The 18,997-nt window shown below is 42.7% G+C and overlaps 1 protein-coding gene across 5 annotated transcripts in view; it reads right to left on the minus strand.

The window, feature by feature from the left end:
- Positions 1-15,455, minus strand: part of LOC133116334 (disco-interacting protein 2 homolog A-like) — a 92,240-nt gene extending 76,785 nt beyond the window's left edge. For all 5 annotated transcript variants that reach the window (XM_061225776.1, XM_061225775.1, XM_061225774.1 and 2 more), the window contains exon 1: positions 14,935-15,455. In XM_061225776.1, the coding sequence (XP_061081760.1) occupies positions 14,935-15,058 (124 nt within the window). In that variant the 5' untranslated portion in view covers positions 15,059-15,455. The remainder of the gene's footprint in view (positions 1-14,934) is intronic.
- Positions 15,456-18,997: the final 3,542 nt, after the last annotated feature.

Consider the following 18,997-nt stretch of genomic DNA (forward strand, 5'->3'; position numbering starts at 1 on the left):
GTGTCAATGTGTTGTGCGTCCTCTCTGAATACGTTTAAACCCGTCCCTGTGTCCCCAGCCATCTGAAAGGGTGACCTCTCCTCTTTGGCTTCTCCTTTAAGGTCAATGTGCCCTATCTGTTACTGATGAGATTAATAGGGTGATGTATGACTTGGACTTGCAGTTCAAAAAGTGACGCATTATTCCACGCTTTTAAGCTTTGTCCATTTTCCGCTTTGAGCTGCATGTCGTTTATCCTGGGCCCTGATAACAATTACAATAATAAAAACACTCCTTTTTCCCCCAGCTGCATATGCACGACTCTATGCAAACATTTTTAATTAAAAAATTAGGAGCACACTAATACCTCCCAATTTGTAGATGTGCTTTTGAATCATTATTTTTGTTAGCACATATCAATGTTCATAAGCAAATGCTCCTAAAATGGGCACTTCACTTCTGCGGTGCAATACCCCATTAAATTACAAACAATGCGGTAGGCGTTGTAGCCTAAATAATTTCTGTCATGTAGGCTACATTACAGGCCGCTTATTAAATAAACTGCTATGTAGATGGAACCATTTAGGTCAACTTAATTTTTGAGAGCTAAAATATCATAGAGTTGAATGCACGCCACCTTTTGTGGCTTAGAGTGGCTCCACTTTTAGAAAGACTGCGACTGCGACATGTCCCCTGTGCTGGTGCTAGCAGGGCAGCATCCGACCTATTTCACATATTACAAAAGCAATGAAACAATATTATTAGACATTCTTTATTCAGATGCACCATCTCATTTTCAAGGGGGGTGCAGCAAATTGTTTTATTAGGAGCATCTTTGAGAGAGACCGGCAAAGGTGTGTGTGCAGATTCCAGAAACAAGCAAAGTAGAATAAACTGGAACAAAATACACCACTCTATTTGGAATTAAAATGAGTCACAATCATTAATCCCGCGAATCTTCAACATCTTCATCACTCGGCCAATTTCCGTGAATGCAGTTTGAGTGATTGATTTTATGTGCGAAGAAACAATGGGCTAGGTATTATAGCCTAAAAAACGTTTGCCATGTAGGCTGCAGCCTAATTTAGTCTCACTGTGTTCAGAACCAAGGTCGCTAGAGGGGGCAGGGCTTAGGAACGGTCAATTAACATATACGGTGGTGTGAAAAAGTGTTTGCCCCCTTCCTGATTTCTTATTTTTTTGCATGTTTGTCACACTTAAATGTTTCAGATGATCAAACAAATTTAAATATTAGTCAAAGACAACACAAGTAAACACAAAATGCAGTTTTTAAATGAAGGTTTTTATTATTAAGGGATTGCCCCCTAAACCTAATAACTGGTTGGGCCACCCTTAGCAGCAACAACTGCAATCAAGCGTTTGCGATAACTTGCAATGAGTCTCTTACAGCGCTGTGGAGGAATTTTGGCCCACTCATCTTTGCAGAATTGTTGTAATTCAGCCACATTGGAGGGTTTTCGAGCATGAACCGCCTTTTTAAGGTCATGCCACAGCATCTCAATAGGATTCAGGTCAGGACTTTGACTAGGAACTCCAAAGTCTTCATTTTGTTTTTCTTCAGCCATTCAGAGGTGGACTTGCTGGTGTGTTTTGGATCATTGTCCTGCTGCAGAACCCAAGTTCGTTTCAGCTTGAGGTCAAGAACAGATGGCCGGACATTCTCCTTCAGGATTTTTTGGTAGACAGCAGAATTCATGGTTCCATTTATCACAGCAAGTCTTCCAGGTCCTGAAGCAGCAAAACATCACACTACCACCACCATATTTTACTGTTGGTATGAAATGCGGTGTTACTTTTACGCCAGATGTAATGGGACACACACCTTCCAAAAAGTTCACCTTTTGTCTCGTCAGACCACAGAGTATTTCCCCAAAAGTCTTGGGGAACATCAAGATGTTTTCTGGCAAAATTGAGACGAGCCTTAATGTTCTTTTTGCTCAGCAGTGGTTTTCGTCTTGGAACTCTGCCATGCAGGCCATTTTTGCCCAGTCTCTTTCTTATGGTGGAGTCATGAACACTGACCTTAACTGAGGCAAGTGAGGCCTGCAGTTCTTTGGATGTTGTTGTGGGGTCTTTTGTGACCTCTTGGATGAGTCGTCGCTGCGCTCTTGGGGTAATTTTGGTCGGCCGGCCACTCCTGGGACGGTTTACCACTGTTCCATGTTTTCGCCATTTGTGGATAATGGCTCTCACTGTGGTTTCCTGGAGTCCCAAAGCTTTAGAAATGGCTTTATAACCTTTTCCAGACTGATAGATCTCAATTACTTTCTTTCTCATTTGTTCCTGAATTTCTTTAGATCTCGGCATGATGTCTAGCTTTTGAGGATCGTTTGGTCTACTTCACTTTGTCAGGCAGGTCCTATTTAAGTGATTTCTTGATTGAGAACAGGTGTGGCAGTAATCAGTCCTGGGTGTGGCTAGAGAAATTGAACTCAGGTTTGATAAACCACAGTTAAGTTATGTTTTAACAGGGGGGGCAATCACTTTTTCACACAGGGCCATGTAGGTTTGGATTTTATTTCTCCCTTAATAATAAAAACCTTCATTTAAAAACTGCATTTTGTGTTTACTTGTGTTGTCTTTGACTAATATTTAAATGTGTTTGATGATCTGAAACATTTAAGTGTGACAAACATGCAAAAAAATAAGAAATCAGTTTTTCAAACCACTGTACGTCTTTTTTGTCACTAACATTATCCTTTTGTTTGCGATCTACCTGATGAAGTCTTGTTATTATTTCTGGCTAACATCTGTTGTGACCCATTGTATTGATTTGGAGAGAAAGAACGCAATCAATTCCACAGTTTGAAAAGGGACTCTCGTCCCTGACCTGTGATGACCTGCTGTCAGCTATATGGTGACCTTTTAGCACGGCGAGCACTCAGGGACGCAAAAAAACAGATTTTACTAGGGTTGCAATTTACCCAAGAGAGACAGTTACTCACCTAAGACAGAAAGCCATTTACCTGAGAGAAAATAATGCTCAACTCTGAGTGGATGCCAGATTGACTTCAGAATGATATTTACAGAGAGGAAACTGGCTGTGGGTTGTATCTGACGAGATTTCTAAGTGATTAGAATTTCACTACACCATGAAAAATATGACAGTCCACACACAAAGGAGAGGAATATATCCGTGCCATGTTTACCCAGTGTCTTAAGACTATGAATCCAAATCTTCATAGAGAGCTCAGACTGGAATTCCTTAGTACAGTGATGAGTCTGGTGAAAAGGTAAGTTTGAGAAATTAATGCAGAGCTCAATCGAAGCTAAATTCTAAAACAGGAACTTGGACTGAGCTTCCTATGAAGATTTGGACAGTCCTGTGCTGGTGTGCTATGCCGCTCTGGGAAAGAGACCCAGAACGTGCAGATGTTTATTGACTCAGGAATCCAACCTAATCCCATCAGCTCAGGACAGGAGACCACGAAATGTGCACGAGCGCAAAACCATCCACCGCACCCAGAGCACACCGCTGGGAAAATAACAGCCTTCGGATCTGGGGCATATCCACGGTTCATCTCATCCTTCCCTAGCTATGCGCCGAGACCCGCGCGGATTGCTTGAACACCGTCTGACATACAACACAGGCTGCTACGGCCACAGGGCGTGAAGTGACCAGAGAGAACGGCAGGCCTGCTTGTGGTCTCCCCACTGAAACCTCACCCCGCGCCCCCTTCCACACGGCCACAGAGGTCCACCAGGACCTGGAACGGCCATTCTGAGGGAGCTGGGGGAGTGTGAGGAATGTCGAATTTTAGCTAAGCCTCAAATGCAGAAAGAAAACAGAACCCTTCATTTCATTCAAGGGAGGAGAGAGAGCCTCTTCTGTGCTGGCTGGCTGTGAGATCCTGTCCTTCCACAGGGTACCACCTCCCAGCAGAGCGACATGCGCATGATTACCATGCAGGGATTGGCTCAAGCACTCACCTAATCACACCCCTCTCAGCCATGTAACTAAGAGCAGAATGGCTGATAGGTGCTTGACAGACAGACAGGCAGTTAGTGCCGATATGCCTTAGATAGCCACATGCCAAGATGCCGTAACCACTGGACTGCATCCATATCACCAGTGCACGCAGCGCAGCAAGTGAAATATACAGCATCAGTCTGCAGCCAACCTTACATTGCCCTCAATTAAAGCAGCACAACATGGACTGGCTAACTATCCAATGCATTTTACCTTTCAGAGAGCAAAGGAAAAATAATTAGGCTACGGTGTAATGTGAACCTAGGAGCACACCCTGCTTGCCTTATAAGTATCATACTTTTCCCATAGTGGTTTTGCGAAGGCAGGTGCAGCAGTGTAGATACTGTAAATTTGTTTTGTTAGTAAGGCTTTCAAGGTGCTACCAGTCATTCAGTAAGGCGCATCTAATCTCACCATAAGTACTTTTACATCAGATTAGTCCATCTCTCTCCGTTTATAAATCCAGCAAGAAGGTAGGGCCACCGCGAAGAGACAGAAAACAATATCAGCCAAAGCAAAAATAAATTAACCTATTAAATTAACAAATAAAACAAGACCCCTCCCATAGCAAAATTTACTATAATTCATAATAAGAAATGCAGTGTGCAGCCCTGGCCAGCATATGTTCTCCAGGAAGAGGACCACAATTGGAACAATCCAGAATAATGTTAATAATGACAGGCCTACACAGGCACAATGGTGTGAACGGATTGAAGACCGTTTCCATTCCTGCAGGAAACTTCCACAGTTCACAACCCCTCTGTGTGACGTAGCTGTGTTTGGACAGGAATCTTCTCAAAATAACCAAAGACCAGGGTCTTTCCGGAGGGATCCAGTGCACTTGAAATGTCAAACATACAACAAAACCTTATAGTGCTCCAGCTCCTGCCCAAAAAAGTCACTTTATGTTCTGTTCAATATTTGACAAGGAAGCTCAAAATAAAACAAACGGACAAGCTCTTAAAAGTTTGGTGTCTAACACTCAAGTAGGAAAATAGAAACCACACACAGTAATGCCTTACAATCAGCGAAACCAAACCTGGATTAACAGCAGCCTCAGAAAAACATACCACTATATCACGTCTGTATGGTGCAGTCCCTTAATTAGATCCATTCTTCTTGAAGTGTTTTGCATGGAAATTCAGGATGTCGGAAAAAGAGAAAACAAACGCAGGGAAGTGTAGTGCCCATAACAATAACAAGCACTTCAAGTGCCCTAAAACAACAGCAAGCTTAACAGATCTGCTCTTAAAGGAGAAAGAAACCATTCTCTAGATGTGGCAACTATTGAAGATGGCAAAACTCCCTCCAACAAGTCAAAGTGCTGCTGAAAAGAGTCAGCTAGTTAGCATGGTGTAGAGTGCAAAGGACAAGCATTTGTATTTCTTTGTGCAACTTCTGGAATCAATTCCCTCTTAAAAGCCTTCCTAAAATGATTTTTTTGTCACAAGCATCTAGCTGCTTAGCTACCCTGCTTCTATTTCAGTCAAGGAAGGTTAATCAGCGCACACAGATGTGGCCACTCCTGTTCTTCAATCCCCTTCCAAATTCCATTCACAGGCAAAGAACCGCTAATCTACAATATGATCCTTTGTTGTTTACTGGAAGAGCCGCCTCCAAACTGTGTGCTCTGCTAGTGAGAGTTCTGTTTTATGCAGTCATCTAAACATCATTCCCACCTCATCCAGCAGTAGACTATTCATGCATGGACATGGAGGTCATTTAAAACACACAGAACATGAAGGCCAGGGATTTTTCCATGCCCAAATTACAAATGAACCAGGGGATACTAAAGTGCAAAGTGTGAAGAGTAACAGATGCTTCATTAAGAGGAAGAGAGCCCCTTCGGGTCTAACCACAGTGAGGTTTCACTGTGCCTAATCGTCACCATCTGTGGGCACAAGAATATCAGAAACAGGTTGAGGAAAGGTGGCCATTTCCTGGCATTTCATTTCATTTGCATCATCTACATGCTTCATGCTACCATCATATCAACCTTCATGTCAAATATTCTGATGGGCGCACACACTGTCTTTGACAGCATGGTTTGGTATGAGTGGGACAAAACCACAACATTTACCTTGACTGCTGCCTCCTCCTAAAGCATCGGCAATAATTAACTGCCAGTTACTTCTCCCTGAAGCCGCTGCAAAGGTTTCTCCCCCAGACACTGTTATGGAGGCTCACATTACTGAACCAGGCCTGTCAGAAATATCAGATTCAGTCCCGCGAGAAAAAATGGACACGTCGATTCAATGGACACGTTGTAGCAATCCAATATACCCTACTGCTAAGGCCGACATGCAATCTAGCAGCAGAAAGCAACACCAGATGCCCACCGTCAAGGGTCAGGACGACTCCGGCTGACGCGCCGCCTCGTTTGTAGTGAGCACGCTGAGGAAACGTGCGTGTTCAGAGAATAAGTCATGTGCTGTATGATCTGCTCACGCCAAGGACAAAGAGAGGTGCCAAGTCACACAGCAAGGCTAATGGAGAGGCTAACCCATGATTTGCTTGTGTTTTTTGCAGCAGAAAGTGCTCTATTTGTTCAGGCATTTCTTCATGCATTTGTAGGTATATCCATAAAACTGTAAGACTATTCAGAATGCCGTTTTTGTAGGGGTACTGCCTTACATGAGAAGCCACCACAAGCGGAGAACACCCATGATAAGAAAATGTTATTTTTTATATATATTATTTTTATTTTTACCCAGGGGGGAGAGTTTTCTCTTTCATGAAAAAGATTCCCCAAGAGTGACTGGTCATATTGCAATTTTCACAAAGACACTGTAGAAGGTAACAGGGAAGTGATATAAACCCACTTGTACAGTAAGTGTTACAGCCTCAAAAGCACTTCAAATGAGTGTACATTTAAGGTCTGTACATTTTCCCCACCCCCAAGCTGGCTGTCCAGATCCATCTGGAAAAAATGACTCACTGGACCGTGGTCATCCTCACAACTAGCCCTCTGTTTATCCTGGAAACTCTTAGCCCCCACCAAGACCTGCATCACAGGAACTCAATTCAACACACAGGAAACACGGGGTTCAGAAAAAGTGTGTTCTTCTGCAAGCGGATGAGGACACAGATATACATAGGCAGATATGTGCACTATCCCACCACGCCACGGCTTTGTCACCAATAAAAACCTCCAGCTTCCAGATAGCAATGCCCCTGGGAGACGTAGAAAAGCACACAAAGCCTGGTGTTCCAGAACAGGAACCAGGTGGGTTCACACAGGGAACAGATGAACTTTTCCCACCTAAACATCAAATAAGTAGGTTTTCTATTGAACAACCCAGGAACTGAATACTGTTTGCATTAGCAGATGAGGAAAACGAAAACCAATGCATCTATATGACTGTTGCTAAGGCAACTAAACCAGATGGTACAAGCCCTTGCCTCTATGATGGTGATACATGTATTCTTGTAGCCAGACTACATGTGGCTGATATCTTCAAAACTAGCATTACTCATCAAATCTGCCATGGAGAGGAGTCTATCGGAGGTTCAGGACAAACCCATAAATTCTCAACTTGACAGAGGACAGGAGATTGAGCTCCACCCCAACATCCAGGTGGTCAGCTCTGATTGGACCCATCCACGAGGGGTCATGTGATCTGGTCACACACAAGCTGCAAACAGATTTTTCCAGCTTTAGAATGGAATCCACTCATTCCATTAAATAACCTATTTTAGCCCATGAAACAGAAGCTGCCTCACCAGGATTTCAAAAAGATAATCCACTGCACTGCCCAAACCACGTGAAAACAGTAGTCTACTTACACAACTGCTTGGACTTTGTATGCAGTCCAAGGCTGAGGTTTTAATAAAAAGACAGAAATAAAAAAAATACTAAAAATCAGAGGGACACAACTGCCTTTGTTCTGTCAGAGGAAGGGCGAGTTTAACTGCACTAGCTCCTCCCAATGATCCTCTACAACAGAAAAAGGGTGATACTGGCCGAAGCATTCAGTGGAACACAGAGTCCATCGATGGCTGCTGGATCAGCAGTCACAGAGGACAAGGGAAAGGCGCCCAGGGTTCCAGATGACCGAATGTGCCAGGATCTTCTGCTACAGAAATCAGTTTAGATGAGCAAAAGGCCCTGTTTAACTTTGTCAGATGTGGTGTCACATTAAACCACAAGTAACCATTTGCTTTCACTCAAACTGTCACATAAACACAATAGTGCTAAGGAGGACTAATCTCATAAAGAGAGGCTATGTATGTGAAGAGCAGAGAGAAGAGCAACGATCCAACTTTTTAAAGTGAATGGTGAGCTTCAGAAGACAAGTATTAGGTAACAGGATATATAAATATATATATATATATACACACACACACACACACACACACACAAAGAGCTACTGCACAGACCTACATACTCTTACAACGCACCAAAACTACACTCATCCACCACAGTACAGCCTCTCAGTGCGGGAATCATGGGAAGGGTTTGACAGTGCAGCTCTCCCTGCTAGACACTGGACCACGGAAATGTAGCCGGGTGCAGCTTCTCCACTGCACATCATCTGTCACTTACTTAAGGTTGAGAACAGTGAATGTGTTTGCTGGAAGAGACGAGGAAACAGAAGCAAACCCAAAGCACAGCAATAACAGATACAAGCTGAGAGGATCAAAGCTGCCTCTACAAAACAAGCCTCAAAATAAAATGAAGACAAGCCATCGCTCAACATGAAGCTACCACTAAAACTTAGGCCAAAATGTAATTCGTAGTTTTTCTGCTGCTGGAGGCTTAACTTTTTTAAACATTTATTATTTGAAGTATATCCTCTATTTTACACCAACACCTATTGCCTTTGTGCTGGAAGGTGGATTCCAGTGCCTCTAACAGAATCTCAGTCACTGAAACAGAAACTGTGGGTTATAACATCATAAACCAGCTCCCAGATGGCAAGCACACCAGACACATAATTATCCTGATTGCAATTCCATGTCTTTTTAATTTTATTAAGTCCAAGTATCTGTACTGCCCCAGCCCCAATCCCAGTGTTATCAGACAATGTTTATGTCCATACGTTCCAGCAGTTCCCATGAGACTTTGCTTATCAAATTTGTCCTGATGTTTAAATATGTTTACGAAACAAAATAAAAAAAATATAAACAATTTACAGAACGCTGTGACATTGTCTGCATGGGAGAGGAGGGAGTCTGGATCTTCGGGAAGCAGAAAAGTGAGCGTAATCTTTCCTGATCTTTCTACATGCTGACCATGCATTATAGAGCACTGCTCAAAGCGTTTAGCCAACTAATCTAAAAGCAAAGGCCTAATGGCCAATTAATCATGTTGAAATCCTGATGAAATCCCTTCTGTTTCTGCGTCAGCTGTCCTCCACTGTGTGAAACAATGCAGGACGTGACAACATATTAAGAGCAGGCTTCAGGGTTTCAAGTGCATTCAAGTTGCACTGTGTGAATATGCCACTGCTATCACCATGGTTGCTTGCTCTCACACACACACAAACAGTGTGCGTGCACACGCACGCACGCAAACACACATACACACACACACACACACACACACACACACACACACACACACATACACATACACATACACACATACACACATACACACATACACACACACACACACACACACACACACACACACACACACACACACACACAGGTGGAAGGGGAAATCTCCCACCTTCAGCTCAGCTTTGAAAAGCCATTAACTCCATTTCCTGGGTTTACGTCACTGCAGGACACTTCTTGCCATTCAAATGCACTGTTTGTTCTGCCATTTAATTATTTGGCTGCCAAGTCTTACCACATGTTCTGAACTGGCCTGTGAATGAAATGTCTTTCTTCTTCTGAAAAGACAGAAACAGGGATTTCTTATTATAGTGAACACCCACCCTTACTTTAGCAGCTGGACACCAGACTGCCGAAGGTACCTAATCTCTCACCTCATTTCATTTTCCCAACATTCACTTGAACAAGCATTACTTCCAGAAAAAAAAACCTATTTTAGAAACTAAGACAAAATTCTGGTCTGGACATAGCAGGGCTCTACGCTAAGCTTGTGCTCCCGAGTTGAAAAGTTAGAAGCACAATAATGCATCTCAATTAGTAGATAAATTCGGCTCTAAATCACAGTGTTTCCAGTTAGCCCATATCAACTCTCAGGAGCAATGAAAATGAAAATGGTGCATATGACATGAGTGAATAATAATAGCATGGAGTGCTGAAGGCCTGTCCTCCACGCTTCCCCTGGTCCATTAGCACTGCTGTGGAGCGGGGTGCCAGATGGAGCGTGCCGCAGTCCGCCTGGCCCGGTCATTCCGAGCAGCGCTCCGAGGATTCCCAGAGCTCCGACCACGCAGTACTACCACCAGCCCCTGCGCTTCGGTCAGCGCCTGATCAAGAAACGCAATGGCTCGTGCAACGCTTCAGCACTGCTTGCACTGTTCCGGAGTCGCACATTTCAACATAAGGGACCAAGCAGCAAGTTGGCTCGATAAAACCGGATCTGAACTTGTTGCTTGTTGCGGTTTACTGCGGCATGTATGCATCCAGCGTGCCGCTATGTCTAGTCTCTCACAGCAGGGGACTTTTGACTCGACGGGAAACCGCTTCTGTTTTGCCAAGCAGTGGTACAGATCTCAGGTGTTTCCTCTTCAGACAGCTGAAGATCAATTCCATTTCACTTCAATAGCACTTTTTTTTTTACAGAGACACTGTCAAAGGTGCTTTACAGTGGAAAATGCCACAAAAGAAACAGGCCTGTACCCCAAAAAAATCTAGCAATGAAGGGTTAAAAATCTAAACCCCAATGGGAATCCGGAGAGGAACCCAGCTACAGAGGGTGAGACTGTCCTCAGCTGGCTGGCCCAGTGTAATAGTCACAGTAGAATGAATGGTAACAGAAATATAATGAGGGGTTGATAAGAGCAAACAAAAATTAACTGGGCAGGTTTGTCAGAGGTAGTCAAAATGTGCACTAGTTAAAATAGAGACTAGTTAGTGAAATAGGCAGTCCAAGCAGAGAGATGAATAGTAATTTGCAATTCAGAAGGGTGTGGTAATGCATCTAGGCCTCCAGGTAATGTCCAGGTGGCGTGGGTTTGAAACAGGAGAGGGACGGGGCTGGAGCAGTCTGCAAACTCAGGGCGGGGGACGGGGAAGAAGCCCCCAGGAAGGAGAAAACAGGGCTCTAAATCACCTCCGTCCCTTCGCCCCACTCCAACTACCAATACAGGCAAGAGTGGAGTCTGGGGCCCTCTCCCCAAAGCCTCGTCACTGTTCACCAGCTCTTCACACAACCAGTGTGGACCGGCGATTCCAACAGAGGGTCACCCAGGGCTCCTGTACAACATTACGGCAGAGAACAGAGTAATCTGTAATCAAGGCTTTATGAAGCAGGTTTCAGCACACAAACCTTGGGGGGAAAATAATAATAATAGGCAAGGCGTGTATTTCAGCTGAAGCTTTGCAACAAGACAACATCTGTGATCTTTTGGGTTTTATTATGCTTCAGTAAAGTTGCAGAACAAATAGAAATGCGGTTTTGGGCAGCTTTACTTTCTTACTGCGACTAGGCTGAATAAAACCTCTGAAATCTGGGATTGTCTAGGGGGCGGGTGGAATTTCCTTTGTTTTTGTGTGTGTGTGTGTGGGGGTGGGGGTGGGGGGGGGGGTGGATTGGTAGAGGCACAGATCATAAAAGGTTTTAAAAAGTAACCAACACTCTCATCTCTCACAACGTCATCTGTACAATGACCCTCTCTCTCATAGTGCATTCCATACCCCGACTCCCACTTGCAGACTAATTCTCCCTGTTTAACACTCAGACAACAATATCGTACCATAACCAGTCCTGCCTCTGGTACCGCAACCCAAGGAAAAGAGTGGTCTTGGTCCACTGACGCTCTCACTTCAGAGTGAACTCTAGTGTTCGCATGTATGCAACCATGACATGGAATTTCAACCCCAAGAGAGGCACAGAATGACAAAGCCCTGTCTGTGTGCACTTGGAGAAAAATGCACAGCTAAGCCCCTCCTGTGTTTACTCTCCTAAGCCGGTAGCTCTGGGCAGGGTGCGTGCCTGGTAGCCCCTCTCGACACCCCACTGTGAGCGCACGAAGCGGAGCGTCTCCTTCCACACTTCCGCAGATCACACACAAACCCCCCCGGGCTGCCTTGTCCCCCTCTCATCCCCCGCACAAGCGTTTCCAGTGCCGTTTCCTGCCACACGAGGCCCCGTCGAAACAGCTCAGGCACCAGAGCGGACCCTTCCTGGGGTGAGACGGGGGTCTCGGAGCTGCGGGGTGGACACAGGGGTGCGGTTTTCTCCTCTGACGTCAGGGCTGCCATTCCAAATAAGGGCTTTAAACGGGGGATGGAGGTATGTGACAGGACTTTGAACGTGGCCGGACTGCTAGATGGTGTCTGAAGAGACTACACGGCCACTTGAAACACAGTGAGGTCAATAGCACAAGACTGCTGTGAGTCCCAGTTCACTGCTGCAACAGAGCACCATGATGGAAGAAAGGCACAAACCGAAACCTACTGCCCTTCAGTAATTTCTGCCAAATATTTCACTGCCATGGTAAAATCAATGTTACCTCTGTAACCTGGACTGCTGCCACGGCATCATCCAGTGCCTAATTTAGGCTCATTAACAAGCAAAATTCATTACTGTATCCGCTTGTGTAGTTTCATCTAGCCTCACAAAATTATGTGTCCACCAAAAAAAAAACACATGAAATGAAAAAACAGGACAAAACTGAAGACTAGACACGGATTGTTCTTACAACTGAGAGGATGAGGATTATGAAGGATATTCATTAATAGTCACTACACTTCAGTACTAAGAATGGCATTAAATGGCATTAAAAGCTGTACCCTGATACTCCATTGTAGGTTCACAGCCAACCATTCTGTAAGCATGAGCACCATGTGACGTTGAAGGCCACCATCACCATTTGTGAATGTCTTGGAAAGGTCCTGAGAAACAGGGATCAAAGTCCAGCACAAACGCAAAAAGTACCACTGAAACGGGGACTTCAGCACAGCACAAATAAAAGGAGAGCATCCAAAAAAACTTCCTAGAGGGCCATAACGGTGCATTTTCAGTCCTAGCATTACTTTTGTTTGCTGCATATACAAAAGCATATGCTTGACGACCTAAGGATAAGTAACGTGGAAAAACATAAACAAACACACACACATACACACACACACACACACACACACACAGCTACAGCTTCAAACAGTTCCTTATTTTGCTACTTCTCCGGATCAGTCCTTGTAATTACATCTTATGTCTGCACTCTGACTTTGGACACTGCACTTTCAACAGTTAAGCTTCAATTTTCAAGGGAACTTCTTTGAATTCCTCTCCCAGAGAAACACCCTGACAAACAAAGCAAGGCTTTGTCATTTAAATAATGTATACATTGATGTGTGGGTGCAGCAGAAAAGATGGAAAAGGCTTAGCCTTTGCTAAGGCTTAACTGTTGCCACCATAACGGCTATGACAGGAGAGGGAATCTGAAAATGGCAAAACATTTTCTGAAGCGACTGAAGCGAATTCTATTGCAGGGAATGACGACGACGACAAAGCATTGTTGCTCTCACTCAGTAAATCGAACGACTTGTTTGACCAACGAATGGGATGTTGAGGAAAAATTAAACGCAGTAAGACTGGAATATGTACACATTACGTCACTTAATGGATTTAGGCTTCATAGCTTCGAGACTATATCGCTGACAAGTAACCTACATAAATTGTAGATTCTAAATTAAATACTTGGATAAACACAGTTCCATCGTAAGTATTACCGGGGACAAATATTTATGACAAGACGCGTCAAAGCCTTCACAGAATATTGCGCTGTATCAGTATTGGATAATGTCAACAGAGTTGAATTATCCAATTGGCAACATACATTTATGTATTCCATCTAGCCAGCTCCGTGTCATGCACATTGATGGTTGTCACGAGCAACGTCAGACAACGCGTGCAAGAAAGTTTTTGTGTTTGATCTGCGAGGACAACAGCTAGAAGCAACGAACGTCTATCTGGGATCTCATAGCTCGACACCATAGTCCATAATCAGACCAATCTTCGCACGTTTGTGCCAGCTATATGCTGGCTTTGTACAAAACTGATACATTGGCGGGCAAGTTAGCATGAAGAAAATGCCTATAGCCACCCAAACAGCGAACTCCAAATAAACTATTATCCGCATTGCTTTCATGTGAGCATCCCAGATGAGAGAAAAATGCACATGAACGAGAATGGGGGCTTGTCTTGTACAAAAACTTCTGTCATATGAAATAGGCTACAAGGAGACAGAAGACAATTGTATCCATTACTGGTAGTCGGCTATATTTCTGGTAAAACTTCTAGCAACGTTAGCTAGCAAACGAGTAAGCCCTGCTACATTAGGAGATGTGGGGGAACAAAAAACAAAAAAACAGTGTGTGCACATTAGCAAGGTCGATCTTGAAATGCTGTGTGAATGATGGCTGCAGGATACCCAAGAACCAAGATCAATTGATGACCATGAATTGACGCATTGGCTACTTCCACGTTGATTTTAATGGAGCAATCTGTAAATTGTTCGTGAATATGAACGAACTACGTGGGGTTAGCGAATTGTACAACGCACGTCGCATTGACCTGTAAGTGCCTGCTAACGTTACTGTGCACTTAGCTTAGTATGCAGCTAGCTACTGTAGCTTAATTGGCATCTATTCCATCCCTCACCATACATAATTATAACAAGCGAAAGAAGCTTCCGTTGACGCTGCCCATGCAAAGATGGAAAATCTCAGGAATCTATGCCATTGGTAGTGACTGGAGAACTGACATGACAACAGTCATAATCAAAATGCCGGTATGTGTGTGATCTCCTGGCCTCTTCAGCAATTGCTGCAGATATCAAGGCACGGATAGTCGCCGGCAAGCAGAAGGAGACGTTTACCTTCAGAAAGCTCCAACTCCAGCTCAGCCAGCTTCTCGCGAACCTCCGCCGGTAGAGTCATCGCAGCCGCCGGTGTTGGCTCCAACATCATCATTAGTAATCCCGTGGAATTTCTCTCAGCCATGCTTGTTTTTCGGATCGGTCCAATTATATCTGATCCGGTCTGATCCACCAGTAAGGCTGGTAGACAAAACTGATGGGTGGTGGTTACTGAATACAGATGTAGCGCAAGCTAGCTAGATAGCAAACGTCAGATAACTCACCACGATGGCTTGCAAGAACTGCATTAGGACAGCTACTGTAGCTGGCTAGCCAGTAATGTTTTGGCAACACAAAAATATCATCTAAATGGATAGAGCTCTCCGTCTTTGCTCCACTCAAAAACTCGAGCCTACGCCCCACACAGATGAGATATTCCTTTATTCCTTCACGTATCTGGCCTTAACAATCATTGTAGGAATTGAACAACTCATCCAACTCACGGCACCATCTACTCCGTACCCCTATAGCACCGCCATTGCAGCCGCAGCAGCAGCGCTGGAAAAAGTGCGCGTGCACAACACATGGCGCGTGTCTGGTATAAGCATAGGCATAGTTGCTGAAGTCGTCAATTAATATAAAATGATACGTTTTCAGCATGAGTTTCATTACTTAGTGACCATATCTAGCTGTTTTGTATTTGTTTATTTAGAAAAATATGCAGTCGACTTCAAGAAATTGTATTCTGAACAACAAAATAAGTCGGCTCGCCTTGTACAATAGTATCTGGGGAAAAATATCCCACAAATGTTATATATACAAAGGTTTATATATACTTATGTCTATGTTTATTTTTATATGTAGATACACTGATTATGTGGATACTTGTGTTGATCAGCATTTAAACAATGCATGTTGCCAGAATATGGAAGTTTAGTAATGCCATGAAAAAACGAATATTTACAAACAGGTTGTATGCTCTTATGAAACGAATATGCAGTTAATCAATATTATAAACACTCGCACGGAGCTCTTTTTAATAAACCAAAAGATCCTTGTTCTTTGTTCGGAAGCTGATTATTTGAAGCTCCCAAGTGTCGTGTGTATTGACATCCCAGGAGTCGAATTGTTCAAGTGCAGGAAATAATCTGCAAGTTATTGCTGTTCTGTGTTCGCAGTTACTCGCGAGATACGAATGCGTCATGTAAAAATGACCGACTTTAGCATTCATACTTTAAGGCCCATATTTCCAAAATACTTTGTTGGAAAATAATAAGAAAATAAAAGCCAGTAAATTGTGTTTTATTCATTTATTTGTCAATGTCTTCTACGAAAACCATAATCAAATTTATGCAAAGAGGTTGTGATGGAATGGAAAAACCCATATTATCCATGCATACTCCTTGAATCCAGTATTCAACGGCTTTCACTGCAGTTAATTGGAACGGTCCTAGATGTCCATCTAGCGGATATAATGTGTAATGACAACGAACGATCCAAAGTTCAAAAAGAGCTGATGTCCCATCTGATTGTTTAATAACGGCTTAAACCAATTCGTCGTTGAGAACAGTCTAGTACATTTACGGTGTTCAGTTACCAATTTTGCGGTGCTGCCGTTGTAGTCTGTTTTATTTATGTATTCTAATACAAAAGTAACTTCATGAAGTCAGAAAGCATAAAAATGTTAGATATTAATGGTGACATGCTCTCATCGAGTACCAACATAATCACATTACATTTACAGTTTTTTACAATCGTTTTCACTCTTGTCTCAATACCATGTCCACTTTTTCAAAACACTTAACACATTCACCATATCATTAGACTATGTGAACTAAACTGTGGATATTTTTGCATTGCTTTCATACTAAAGGCATTCAATCACCACTTCTTCCAAAATTCATGAATACCTCTCTCAGTCAGTGTTCACTACCAGCAAATGTTTGTACAAATACAGCAAATTTTGCAGACATTTAGATACTCTGTTCAAAACAGTTAACTTTCAGTTCAAAACCCAATACAATTCTGATCATTGTGGAAGGAAATATGCTGCATTTTGGCAGAAAAATGAAACTATATGCTTGAAATACGTAAGATCATTCTGATTTGAGCAGAAAGTTTATTCAGTTTATTCATTTTTTTTGTTTGCAGCCTTGTTACCATCTATACAAAAGTGATCATACTTGCATTGAAATGTGCATGTATATAGGGTAAATATAGATGTAGTTGTCACTGAAGAGATTTTTCCACTATTACTGCTGTATATGTACTGTCATTTCAGTGAACAATCTATCCAGGTGTTTGTTGTTTGTGCCCCGTTACCACATATACAAAAGGGGCCACCTTTGGATTGGCATTTGCATTCCTTAGCCTTGGTGGGGAAAATGGATGCAGCCAGAGGTAGAGGAAGAAGACATCGTGGAAGAGCAAGAACAGTTGTGTCTGGTGAAATCAGAGCCACAGTCATTGATCATGTGGTAAATCATGGTCTGTCCCTGAGGGAATCAGGTTGAGGGTTCAACCAAACTTGCCTAGATCCACAGTCGCTTCAATAGTGAGGATTTTCAGGCAAACCAACAAATACTATACAGTATTTACAGCATTCTGACTGAAGGAGTTCAATTGATGTGTATATTACAGCAGTACTGTGATTTGAGAAGTCACCAGAAAAAGCAGATGTATCAGTGCACATTTGTCTTTGACTCACTACAGGACCCAGCGGTTACCTCACACAGTCACACAGGGGGAAGAATGTTTACACCTCAACAGGAGGATACAATAGTTGGGATGGTCATTGTCAACAACAGCATTAGGCTAAGAGAAATACGCAACAACATAATCGCAGACAAGAACATATTTCCAAACATTGACAGTGTAAGCACTACAACCATTTCAAGAGTGTTACAGAAACATCAGATCAGGATGAAACAGTTGTACACTGTCCCCTTTGACAGGAACTCTGAGGGTGTCAAGAAACTCAGGTACCAATATGAAGTTTATGAAGGTATATGTGAAGGTGTAGGACCACCACCCACATGAACAGATGTCACTTCTAGATGCAATGGCTGCTGGGTGTATGACATAACAGTGGAACACATCCAGGGCTGGATAAGGCACGCAAAAAGATGTTTTCCTCGGTGTATAGCAAGAGATAACATTTGGAGTGATGTTGATGAAAATCTATAGCCAAATGCAGAGGACAGGATGGATGGGCCAGGCCAAAAGTAGACTTCTGATACTGATAGGCAGACAATATATGTGCAAATTACTGTATATAGTGGAAATATTGCTATTTGGTATGTATTTGTTATTGATTGTAATGTATTTTGAGTAATTGATTGTATTGTATTTTTCTTTTCTGAATTACAGTATATTGCACTGAGAGAACAAGCGTCAAAATACTGTAAACCCTCTGAAGAATACTGTTGCTTTTGTGATTTGTTTCTTTATCATATATTGTTTTACATTACACAGTAAAAATTGTTATTCTGGGTTTCCAATATAGTAAAACATTCATTCATTTACAGTTTACTGTAAATTTCCCACACTCAGTCGTGACATCTATTATGAGAGGCAAACCAACAGATCAAAAGTTTCTTTAGCTGCTTGGCTTGAAATATTTGTGGATGCAAAAATAGAGGAAAGGGAAACACATAATATATGTATTTAGCAATGCTCCATGTTGTTTGTGTTTTGCAGTTCATTGAACATTGAGTGACAAAGTAGTCTTATGGGAGAAAGCATATGCTATAGTTATGGCAGCATGAGTCACTTTTGGGTGAAATATTAAGTGTTTTGGTGGTTGAAGTGCATTTTGCACCAAAGGTTAACTGATGTGCTCAAGTGCGTGTTTCAAAAGCACACTGTGTGAAGAGTTTTGAAAAAGTGGACATGGTATTGAGACAAGTGTGAAAACGATTGTAAAAAACTGTAATAACAGTACACATTGCATGGTTGTAAAATCCAACTATTTTGTAAAGTATATCAGAACTGGCCTTGCAACTCTTGATTGAAGTTTATTGTTGAAATCCCAAGAAGGTCATTCAAGGGATAATACTGAAGCAAAGAAGAGACATACAAATGC

This window comes from Conger conger, chromosome 17 (genome assembly GCF_963514075.1).
Source record: "Conger conger chromosome 17, fConCon1.1, whole genome shotgun sequence".
In the NCBI taxonomy this organism is placed as follows: domain Eukaryota; kingdom Metazoa; phylum Chordata; class Actinopteri; order Anguilliformes; family Congridae; genus Conger; species Conger conger.